Source organism: Leptodactylus fuscus, chromosome 5, assembly GCF_031893055.1.
Source record: "Leptodactylus fuscus isolate aLepFus1 chromosome 5, aLepFus1.hap2, whole genome shotgun sequence".
NCBI lineage: Eukaryota > Metazoa > Chordata > Amphibia > Anura > Leptodactylidae > Leptodactylus > Leptodactylus fuscus.
Genome location: NC_134269.1, coordinates 158,472,440 through 158,486,213, shown reverse-complemented (window position 1 = coordinate 158,486,213; position 13,774 = coordinate 158,472,440). Strand labels below are relative to the sequence as shown.

General features: G+C 38.5%; 1 protein-coding gene across 1 annotated transcript in view; it reads right to left on the bottom strand.

Moving 5' to 3' along the window:
- Window positions 1-13,774, bottom strand: part of NT5DC3 (5'-nucleotidase domain containing 3) — a 47,449-nt gene that overhangs the window by 23,882 nt on the left and 9,793 nt on the right. The window contains exons 3-4 of the mRNA XM_075274559.1: window positions 10,149-10,223; window positions 2,728-2,783 (exon numbers count right to left, since the gene is read on the bottom strand). Of these exons, the coding sequence (XP_075130660.1) occupies window positions 2,728-2,783; window positions 10,149-10,223 (131 nt within the window). The remainder of the gene's footprint in view (window positions 1-2,727; window positions 2,784-10,148; window positions 10,224-13,774) is intronic.

Sequence of the window (13,774 nt, the reverse complement as noted above, 5' to 3'; positions counted from 1 at the left end):
AATGTCAGGGCAAGCCGGAGGGGCAAAAGTCTGCCTCCAATTCCATTTTGTTTCCACAATGTAAACATACCCCAGAGCACACAGACACAAATTCAAATGCAAGAAGTGGTGAGATGTCAGGTTTTGCTTCAAAAAACTACATAAACACCCCCCCCCCCCCTCCCCAGAAAGTGTGTTCTTTCCTTAAGGCTATGTGTACATAACCGTATTTTTTAGTCAGGGCAGCTGCTATCCTTGTCTGTTTTGCAGGCTGTGCTCATTCATTGAAAAGTTTAGGCCCGTGGAAGGCCCAGACGGCACACAGATGGGTCCTTGAACATGCACACTGATGTGTGCACGTAGCCTAATGCTTCTGCATCCAAAGAATCTCTCCATGCACCATCTTGCAGTCTATACTTTCCCAGGTGTAACTGGGAATTAATCCCCCATAGCCTATCTGAGAGTACCTTACGTAAAAAGACCTTGGACAAGAACTGGAGGTTCTATATGGCAAGCTCATTTGTAATATCTCATGGCTTTCCATTGGTCCATTTTATATATGAGACTACGCTCACTTTCTTTTGTTGTGAGAAGTCATAACAACTAAGTAGACAGGTGGTTAAGATAAGGTCGGCTTCTGTAGCGGCAGACGTCTGGAAACCATCACACGAAACCTCCAGACATGGAAACAAAGCCAGGTAGAAGACTTAGAGACTAGCCAGCAGACAGACACAAGCACTGTGTCAACTGGGGTCCAAAATTCCTTTATTTAACTCCAAACATGGTGCAATCAGGGCTGGATCCTGCACACAATATATTTTGTTCATGTCCGGCGATTTTTTTTGTTGGTTATTGTGTAAGCCTTCTACCTGGCTATGCATCTTCCTGCAGATGAGAAACATTTGTACAGTTTAATATAACACACAATTGTTGGCAAGATGGAAGGAAAGGAGTAATACATGAAAGCATAATGGCGAAATAAATGACTGCCTAAACACCCTATAGGACTGCAATTTGTAGAGCAATCACACTGACAAGAGCTATGAGTGTGGAACCTTATGCTGTGGTCTTGACTGCTGTGTGGGGTAAGATGTTTGCTTCTGGTATATTCAGAGTATTGATATCCCCCTTAAAATTGCTTTGTATAGTTACTGAATTGATGTATCGGGTTGTTACCTTAAACTGCCTGCATGAGCTACAATATACCTGACTCCATCATTCAGAATTGGATAGTGCAATTGAGTTCTGAATGCTAATTTCATTCTTCACAAGTGTTTGTACAGAGCTTTGTTATGGAGAGGTCAACACTGGTACCACCCACATTTTCTTAAGGCCTGATGGTTTAGTATCTCAAATACGGTCCTAATACTGTATACTAAAGTAGTCTGTGGCAGCAGTTAAAAAAAAAAAAAAAAATTCACCATATCACACAGCAAAATATCCATAGTGGTACAGCAGTGTGACTTAGATGTACAATGGGCACCAAAAAGATGGCAATGGTTAAAAGAGAACCTCTGATTTTAGCCTCCAGATTTCAGTAGTGCCACTCTCTCTATTCTTTATCTTATACTTATCCGGCTCCTGGCACCTATGCACATGTTCACTGAAGCCAGAGTACTTCACTTCAACTTCAGGGTATATGCACTTGCTTTACTGAACAACTGGACAGAGCTGGGAGCTCTAGAGAGGAGACTCAATGAACCCATTTCTCAGCGAGTTCCCCCTTCCCCCCCATTGAGGCCCCTAAAAGAGTTTGGATACGGCTAGTTAAACCACAGATCCATAAGGCTAGACCTATCACTAGACCTTTGTTGGAAATATTTTTTAGTTTACATTTTTGTGTAATATTGGGCTCTTTGTCTTAGTCAGTTTGTAAATATGAATCAATATGCCAGCCACCAAACTTGGCCCATATTTATATATCCGTGACTTGCATCAGTGATTGTGAGCCAAAACGGGGTAAGTATAATGGAAAGACCTGCACCAGCTCTGAGTCTCTACTCCTAGTTTTTGGTCACATTACTGATGCAAATAATTAATGTGTAGATTAGGACAAAGAATCAAGTAGATATTTGTCATCATTCATGATACTGTACTAGGAATAGCATAAGATTTTGGAGCGTCTTGGATTAAACTATACAGTAAAATACCTTTCTCTAATACACATATATATATATATATATATATATATATATATATATATATATATATATATATATATATATATAGTTAGTCAGGGTCTGGGGTTGCTAGGTGGGGTGGCATAGACACACAAGTCCAGTTTCTTTAGTCCAAAACAAAGGTAGAGTTTATTTTCACTCAAACAGGTAGTGCAGCAACAAAAGGAAACAATACAAACATAAATCCCTGCCCGGCTAGGCTCTAACTCAACACAGAATAGGTTACCTATTCACAGCTCCAAAAAACGACCTCTCTCTTTGGCTCTCCAGCCAAGCTCTCCCCACATTCTGCTGTTGGAGCTGACTTCTTAAGCCTCCTTGGCGAGGAGACTCTCTGCAGCTGAGTTGTTGCCGGAACATCCCCAAAGTGTGGACTGGAGGTGGGTGGAATGACATACCATATTCTACTCATTTTGTAGTTACACCAGACTAAATCGGACATAATAGTTCATGTCATAAACAGCCGTACTCTACATAGGAACCCTCATTTTCATTTGGAGCCGTCTACAGCAGTAACAATGAAAGAAGGAAGGGATGTGAAACAGATACCAGTGGGTGTTTGACTTACCGGTACACTGTTCCCAGCTGTATATAATGGAACGAATCAATCTTCATTAATAGTGCCTTATGGAAAAAATAAATATAAAAGTCATTTTATAGTTAATAAGTCATAACCTATAATACATTACATTGCTTCCTGCATGAAGAAAAGGTTACATTCTAATTGACAATAGCTATGCGGAGATGGCATACAGGTGACATTAACTGAAGTTAGTGCAGGATGTAGCCTTGTAGTAAAGGGCAGATGACAATCATATGAGTCTTAATTAGAATAAGGACAAAGTTAACAGGAAGCCCTGCTTTAAAATAAAAAAAATTAAAATCACTTCCATAGAAGTTTTCATAGTCTTTTGCTATTTGTTTTGCAGAGTTTCTGCAACAAAATTAGACACTGTTTTTTGCTACAGTTTGTATCTCACCCCATTAAAGTCAATGGGGAATAACTGCAGCGTTTCCACAAATAAAATAACATGCTGCGTTTTTCAAAACCACACATGGTTGCATTTTATTTATTTATTTTTTTCAAATTTCATTTATTTTGCTGGGACTATAACATCAGTGTTTTTCAGGTGTATTTTGGCAACAGCCTAAAATGCTGCATTTCTTTAACGTTTGGCCTTGATCTACTGATTTGCAGTAACTTGGTGGAGTCATTGTCCTCTATAGGCCATGTTCACAATGCACTACACGAGCGCTTATATCCCTGTCTGATGCCATAGCATATCGGTTTCACCATAAATTGTGTACTGGTAATAACCAATACACAGTTTGTAAGTCGTTGCAGGCAGAGCCCTCTGAACCAGTCGGTCATAGTTAGTATTATACTTGTTTTGTGTATAGTATGTAAACCCTCAAATGTACAACACCATGAAAGAGGAGACTACTGAGACTACTACTACTACTACTGAGACTACTACTACTACTACTACTACTACTGAGACTACTACTACTACTACTACTACTACTGAGACTACTACTACTACTACTACTACTACTGAGACTACTACTACTACTACTACTACTACTGAGACTACTACTACTACTACTACTACTACTGAGACTACTACTACTACTACTACTACTACTGAGACTACTACTACTACTACTACTACTACTGAGACTACTACTACTACTACTACTACTACTGAGACTACTACTACTACTGAGACTGAGACTACTACTGAGACTACTACTACTACTGAGACTACTACTACTACTACTACTACTACTGAGACTACTACTACTACTACTGAGACTGAGACTACTACTGAGACTACTACTACTACTGAGACTACTACTACTACTGAGACTACTACTACTACTGAGACTACTACTACTACTGAGACTACTACTACTACTGAGACTACTACTACTACTGAGACTACTACTACTACTACTACTACTACTACTGAGACTACTACTACTACTACTACTACTACTACTACTACTACTACTACTACTACTACTACTACTACTACTACTACTGAGACTACTACTACTACTACTACTACTGAGACTACTACTACTACTACTACTACTGAGACTACTACTACTACTACTACTACTACTACTGAGACTACTACTACTACTACTACTACTACTACTGAGACTACTACTACTACTACTACTACTACTACTGAGACTACTACTACTACTACTACTACTACTACTGAGACTACTACTACTACTACTACTACTACTGAGACTACTACTACTACTACTGAGACTACTACTACTACTGAGACTACTACTACTACTACTACTGAGACTACTACTACTACTACTACTGAGACTACTACTACTACTGAGACTACTACTACTACTGAGACTACTACTACTACTGAGACTACTACTACTACTACTACTGAGACTACTACTACTACTACTACTGAGACTACTACTACTACTGAGACTACTACTACTACTGAGACTACTACTACTACTGAGACTACTACTACTACTGAGACTACTACTACTACTGAGACTACTACTACTACTGAGACTACTACTACTACTGAGACTACTACTACTACTGAGACTACTACTACTACTGAGACTACTACTACTACTACTACTGAGACTACTACTACTACTGAGACTACTACTACTACTACTACTACTGAGACTACTACTACTACTACTACTACTACTGAGACTACTACTACTACTACTACTACTGAGACTACTACTACTACTACTACTACTACTGAGACTACTACTACTACTACTACTACTACTGAGACTACTACTACTACTACTACTACTGAGACTACTACTACTACTACTACTACTACTGAGACTACTACTACTACTACTACTACTACTGAGACTACTACTACTACTACTACTACTACTGAGACTACTACTACTACTACTACTACTACTGAGACTACTACTACTACTACTACTACTACTGAGACTACTACTACTACTGAGACTGAGACTACTACTGAGACTACTACTACTACTGAGACTACTACTACTACTACTACTACTACTGAGACTACTACTACTACTACTGAGACTGAGACTACTACTGAGACTACTACTACTACTGAGACTACTACTACTACTGAGACTACTACTACTACTGAGACTACTACTACTACTGAGACTACTACTACTACTGAGACTACTACTACTACTACTACTACTACTACTACTACTACTACTACTACTACTACTACTACTACTAAGACTACTACTACTACTACTACTACTGAGACTACTACTACTACTACTACTACTACTACTGAGACTACTACTACTACTACTACTACTACTACTGAGACTACTACTACTACTACTGAGACTACTACTACTACTACTACTACTACTACTACTGAGACTACTACTACTACTACTACTACTACTACTGAGACTACTACTACTACTACTGAGACTACTACTACTACTACTGAGACTACTACTACTACTACTGAGACTACTACTACTACTGAGACTACTACTACTACTGAGACTACTACTACTACTGAGACTACTACTACTACTGAGACTACTACTACTACTACTACTGAGACTACTACTACTACTGAGACTACTACTACTACTACTACTACTGAGACTACTACTACTACTACTACTACTACTGAGACTACTACTACTACTACTACTACTGAGACTACTACTACTACTACTACTACTACTGAGACTACTACTACTACTACTACTACTACTGAGACTACTACTACTACTACTACTACTGAGACTACTACTACTACTACTACTACTACTGAGACTACTACTACTACTACTACTACTACTGAGACTACTACTACTACTACTACTACTACTGAGACTACTACTACTACTACTACTACTACTGAGACTACTACTACTACTACTACTACTACTGAGACTACTACTACTACTGAGACTGAGACTACTACTGAGACTACTACTACTACTGAGACTACTACTACTACTACTACTACTACTGAGACTACTACTACTACTACTGAGACTGAGACTACTACTGAGACTACTACTACTACTGAGACTACTACTACTACTGAGACTACTACTACTACTGAGACTACTACTACTACTGAGACTACTACTACTACTGAGACTACTACTACTACTGAGACTACTACTACTACTGAGACTACTACTACTACTGAGACTACTACTACTACTACTACTACTACTACTACTACTACTACTACTACTACTACTACTACTAAGACTACTACTACTACTACTACTACTACTACTGAGACTACTACTACTACTACTACTACTACTACTGAGACTACTACTACTACTACTGAGACTACTACTACTACTACTACTACTACTACTACTGAGACTACTACTACTACTACTACTACTACTACTGAGACTACTACTACTACTACTGAGACTACTACTACTACTGAGACTACTACTACTACTGAGACTACTACTACTACTGAGACTACTACTACTACTGAGACTACTACTACTACTACTACTGAGACTACTACTACTACTGAGACTACTACTACTACTGAGACTACTACTACTACTACTACTGAGACTACTACTACTACTGAGACTACTACTACTACTACTGAGACTACTACTACTACTACTGAGACTACTACTACTACTACTGAGACTACTACTACTACTACTGAGACTACTACTACTACTACTGAGACTACTACTACTACTACTGAGACTACTACTACTACTACTGAGACTACTACTACTACTACTGAGACTACTACTACTACTACTGAGACTACTACTACTACTACTACTGAGACTACTACTACTACTACTGAGACTACTACTACTACTACTGAGACTACTACTACTACTACTGAGACTACTACTACTACTACTGAGACTACTACTACTACTACTGAGACTACTACTACTACTACTGAGACTACTACTACTACTACTGAGACTACTACTACTACTACTGAGACTACTACTACTACTACTGAGACTACTACTACTACTACTGAGACTACTACTACTACTACTGAGACTACTACTACTACTACTGAGACTACTACTACTACTACTGAGACTACTACTACTACTACTGAGACTACTACTACTACTACTGAGACTACTACTACTACTACTGAGACTACTACTACTACTACTGAGACTACTACTACTACTACTGAGACTACTACTACTACTACTACTACTACTGAGACTACTACTACTACTACTACTACTGAGACTACTACTACTACTACTACTACTACTGAGACTACTACTACTACTACTACTACTACTGAGACTACTACTACTACTACTACTACTGAGACTACTACTACTACTACTACTACTACTGAGACTACTACTACTACTACTACTACTACTGAGACTACTACTACTACTACTACTACTACTGAGACTACTACTACTACTACTACTACTACTGAGACTACTACTACTACTACTACTACTACTGAGACTACTACTACTACTACTACTACTACTGAGACTACTACTACTACTGAGACTGAGACTACTACTGAGACTACTACTACTACTGAGACTACTACTACTACTACTACTACTACTGAGACTACTACTACTACTACTGAGACTGAGACTACTACTGAGACTACTACTACTACTGAGACTACTACTACTACTGAGACTACTACTACTACTGAGACTACTACTACTACTGAGACTACTACTACTACTGAGACTACTACTACTACTGAGACTACTACTACTACTGAGACTACTACTACTACTGAGACTACTACTACTACTACTACTACTACTACTACTACTACTACTACTACTACTACTACTAAGACTACTACTACTACTACTACTACTACTACTGAGACTACTACTACTACTACTACTACTACTACTGAGACTACTACTACTACTACTACTACTACTACTGAGACTACTACTACTACTACTGAGACTACTACTACTACTACTACTACTACTACTACTGAGACTACTACTACTACTACTACTACTACTACTGAGACTACTACTACTACTACTGAGACTACTACTACTACTGAGACTACTACTACTACTGAGACTACTACTACTACTGAGACTACTACTACTACTGAGACTACTACTACTACTACTACTGAGACTACTACTACTACTGAGACTACTACTACTACTGAGACTACTACTACTACTACTACTGAGACTACTACTACTACTACTACTGAGACTACTACTACTACTACTGAGACTACTACTACTACTACTGAGACTACTACTACTACTACTGAGACTACTACTACTACTACTGAGACTACTACTACTACTACTGAGACTACTACTACTACTACTGAGACTACTACTACTACTACTGAGACTACTACTACTACTACTGAGACTACTACTACTACTACTGAGACTACTACTACTACTACTGAGACTACTACTACTACTACTGAGACTACTACTACTACTACTGAGACTACTACTACTACTACTGAGACTACTACTACTACTACTGAGACTACTACTACTACTACTGAGACTACTACTACTACTACTGAGACTACTACTACTACTACTGAGACTACTACTACTACTACTGAGACTACTACTACTACTACTGAGACTACTACTACTACTACTGAGACTACTACTACTACTACTGAGACTACTACTACTACTACTGAGACTACTACTACTACTACTGAGACTACTACTACTACTACTGAGACTACTACTACTACTACTGAGACTACTACTACTACTACTGAGACTACTACTACTACTACTGAGACTACTACTACTACTACTGAGACTACTACTACTACTACTGAGACTACTACTACTACTACTGAGACTACTACTACTACTACTGAGACTACTACTACTACTACTACTACTACTACTACTACTACTACTACTACTACTACTACTACTACTACTACTACTACTACTACTACTACTACTACTACTACTACTACTACTACTACTACTACTACTACTACTACTACTACTACTACTACTACTACTACTACTACTACTACTACTACTACTACTACTACTACTACTACTACTACTACTACTACTACTACTACTACTACTACTACTACTACTACTACTACTACTACTACTACTACTACTACTACTACTACTACTACTACTACTACTACTACTACTACTACTACTACTACTACTACTACTACTACTACTACTACTACTACTACTACTACTACTACTACTACTACTACTACTACTACTACTACTACTACTACTACTACTACTACTACTACTACTACTACTACTACTACTACTACTACTACTACTACTACTACTACTACTACTACTACTACTACTACTACTACTACTACTACTACTACTACTACTACTACTACTACTACTACTACTACTACTACTACTACTACTACTACTACTACTACTACTACTACTACTACTACTACTACTACTACTACTACTACTACTACTACTACTACTACTACTACTACTACTACTACTACTACTACTACTACTACTACTACTACTACTACTACTACTACTACTACTACTACTACTACTACTACTACTACTACTACTACTACTACTACTACTACTACTACTACTACTACTACTACTACTACTACTACTACTACTACTACTACTACTACTACTACTACTACTACTACTACTACTACTACTACTACTACTACTACTACTACTACTACTACTACTACTACTACTACTACTACTACTACTACTACTACTACTACTACTACTGAGACTACTACTGAGACTACTACTACTACTAATAATAATAATAATAATTTGGAGTGGTTAAATCAAGAAGGAGAAAGAAGGGGGGGGGGGGGGGCTTGGGGCAATCAAATAGAGTCTGACCTCTTGACCACCAGGTCAGAGAGGCTGTGCACCATTGGACAGACCATCATTACTAAATGTCAGAATACTAACCTTATGTACATCATAGTGAAGACCCCTAATTGCAAAGTTAGGATCATAGTCATATTTTCTCAATTCACTCGGATACTGCAACAAGAAAAAAAAAAAAAAAAAAAAAAAAAAGTTATAAGAACAAACAATATATACAATTAGAACCGATTTATGAAGCATGGACGGAAAAGTCGGAGTTCCATTTTCGCAGTGACGGCATGTTGATGCAATGCATTGGTCCTCCATCACAGCATCCCACTGCTGATTAAGCCAAATCAGGAGGGAGTCTCAAGTGACAGAATCCGCGGCAAGATCGAGCAGGACACTTCTGTTTTCCGCATCCTGCTGCAATCTCTGCCTCCCTCTGAAAACAATGGAAGACATATTCTAGGAGGAATCTGCTCTGGACTTGGGAGCAAAATCTGTAGCAAATTCCGCCGATGGCTGGTCAGGTAATGGAGGGGGTGTACATCTCACCCAGACTACTCAGGTGGGTGAGATGAGAAAACTCCAGGAATGTTTGTTCTCAGCAGACAACTTTTGTCTGCTGAGCATTTTGGTAAATGCTCAGTACTGGGCTGATTTTTAGGAATGACAGGTAGGATTGGTAGTGGGACCTGTTATTCCACCCCCCTCCAGTCCACACTTTGGGGATGTTCTGGCAGCGACTCAGCTGCAGAGAGTCTCCTCGTCAAGGAGTCTTAAGAAGTCCGCTCCAGCAGCAACACTTTGGAAGAGCTTGGCTGGAGTGCCAAATAGAGAGGTCATATTTTTGGAGCCGTGTCCTGAATTGTTCAACTGGTTTTGGATTTCTGTTATTCTAGGTGAGGTAACCTATTCTATGTTTAGTTAGAGCCTAGCCGGGCAGGTATTTATTTTTGTATTGTTTCCCTTTGTTGCTGCACTACCTTTTTTGAGTGAAAATAAAACTCTACTATTGTTTTGGACTAAAGAAACTGGACTCGTGTGTCTATGCCACCCCACCTAGTAACCCCAGACTATCTATCTATCTATCTATCTATCTATCTATCTATATATATATATATATATATATATGCAATCCAATTAGTGACATATCCTTTATCCAATAGCAGTGTGACACATGATGGTATGGATACAAAATAAGTGAAATAAATCGAGAAGAGAAGGTTCACATTGATTCATTGAGCCAACTTATGATTTTGGTTATGTTGTGACTACCGTAATTCTCCAGCCTAGTGTGTGTCTAACACTGTACTCCATTTTCAAGTTGTTCACTCATTTGATGATAGTTACTATGAAGCTTGCAGAATATTGACCTTTCTGAGCAATTGCTGAGGAATGTCATAAAATAAACCTGGAACTAAGCTTAAATAAACAGGGATTATTCTTTTCTTCCACCTCATTCTGAAAGTATCTGACAGTTACCAAATCCTCAAAAAAAAAAAATCCAGCACATAAGAAATATTCACAAGTGTGCCATGTTAAACCTTTGCAGTAGTTGTCTCATTTTCTATGTAATAAGAAGAAAATGCAGTAGATTATAGTTTCAAAAGCGGCCCACCTTCTGCAAACAGGTAGATAACCTTTGTAAAGGTTTTGTAGATTTACCCATGTATGGACTTGGTTGAATGGGGAGGCAAAAGGTCATATTTTACTCTGCCATTTTAAAGGAGGTTTGGACTTCTAGAGGAGTTGCATGGCCTAGAGCAACAAAAAATTTAATGTAGACTATCATAGCAATACATACATGAAAATGGCAGATTTATGTCACAGAGTGTAATATGTCAGACACCTAGGATATATCCTGCTAGGGTATGTGTCCTTTCTGTTCCCTTTGGTCTAAGGAAGAAACAGAAGTAACACCTGGTAGCTGGACTGTGAGGAGGAAAGAAGGTTCCACTCATCTCTAGGACAGTCTTGGGTTTGGTCTAATGGGACTCTTTAGGTGCTAGCTGAGGTGACTCCTAAAGAAAAGTGTCATCTACTCACACAGGGCTCAAAGCCCTGAAAAGAACAAGTAGTATCAGCTTGTGGGAGTTGTGTTTACTGTCACTGACATATGTGTTATAGGATAAGGCTCCATATTACGGAGAAAAAAAAATATTTTATATATATTTATTAATAATTATTATTATTATTTACACACAGCAAAAAGGCACTGCATTTTTTTTTCCACAGCATTTTTTTGCTGTGTTCTTCTTCCCTTATTAAATTTATAGGAAAAACATGTTTTTTCCACAGATAAACTTGACATGCTCTGTTTTCCACAGCATGTGGATGGGATTCAGAAGCTCATTCACTTTGCTGGACACGTGACGTCACAGCTGGCAAGGACTTCCAGCAAAAGACATCAGCAGAGCAGCAGGACCAGACCATGCTGAAGGGCACAGAAGCATCCGGGGACAAGTATACGCAAACCAGTATGCCTTTACCACTATAACTAGAGTTACTAAGTGATATTGTATCATCATTAGATAGATCGCCTATAGTTTCTTTTAATCTGTTCATGTAATTTCATCAAGTGTCTGAGAATGAAATAAAGCCGTTTATGACATGAACTATTATGACCATCCTAGTCTGGTGTAACTACAAAATGAGCAGAATATGGTATTATAATGACATCATCTCCCTATAGAAATATAAAATATAACCATCTAACTGTGGTAAAATATACATATTGTCAGGGTCTGGGGCTGCTAGGGGGGGTGGCATAGACACACAAGTCCAGATTCTTTAGTCCAAAGCAACGGTAGAGTTTAATTTCACTCAAAAAATATGGTGCAGCAACAAAAGGAAACAATACAAAAATAAATAGCTGCCCGGCTAGGCTCTAACTAAACATAGAATAGGTTATTTCACCTAGAATAACAGAAATTAAAAAGGTAGTTGAATCTTTCAGGACACAGCTCCAAAAATATGATCTCTTTCTTTGGCTCTCCAGCCACGCTCTGCCCAAAGTCTGCTGCTGGAGCTGGCTTCTTAAGCCTCCTTGACGAGGAGACTCTCAACAGCTGAGTCGCTGCAGGAACAAGCACAAAGTGTGGACTGGAGGGGGGGGGTGGAATGACAGGTCCCATTACCAACCTACCTGCCATTCCTAAAAAAAAAAAAAAATCAAGCCCAATAAACAGAACTTTGAAATAATACTCAGCAGACTAAAGTATCTGCTGAGAACCATTCTTTCTGGAGTTTCTCATCTCACCCACCTGAGTAGTCTGGGTGAGATGTACACCCCCTCCATTATCTGTCCAGCCATCGGCTTACAATACCAATTGGCAGCTGTTTGTGTATCTCCCATAAACAAAAAGACACATACACATTTCTATTAAGAAGGTGTCCCAGCAGTGACCAATGCCACAACAAATATATTAAGACGGACTGTACATGTTTTCTGTAATTTTACCCAATGCTAAACAATCAAGTAGCAAACTAGACCAACCTGTTTGCTGTGTAAACTACAAGTGCAGTAAAGATACACTTGTCTACACATAAACATTTTCATAAGCCAAGAATAATGCAATAAAAACAAAAACCAGCCATGGGGCATTAATAAAATCAGATACTGTAGATTATTTTCATTGGCACAGCACATGTCCTTCTAAGCCTCCACTTTTAACACGCAATAACTACAAGTGCTTCTATTTTGTTACCATACAATAGTCCCA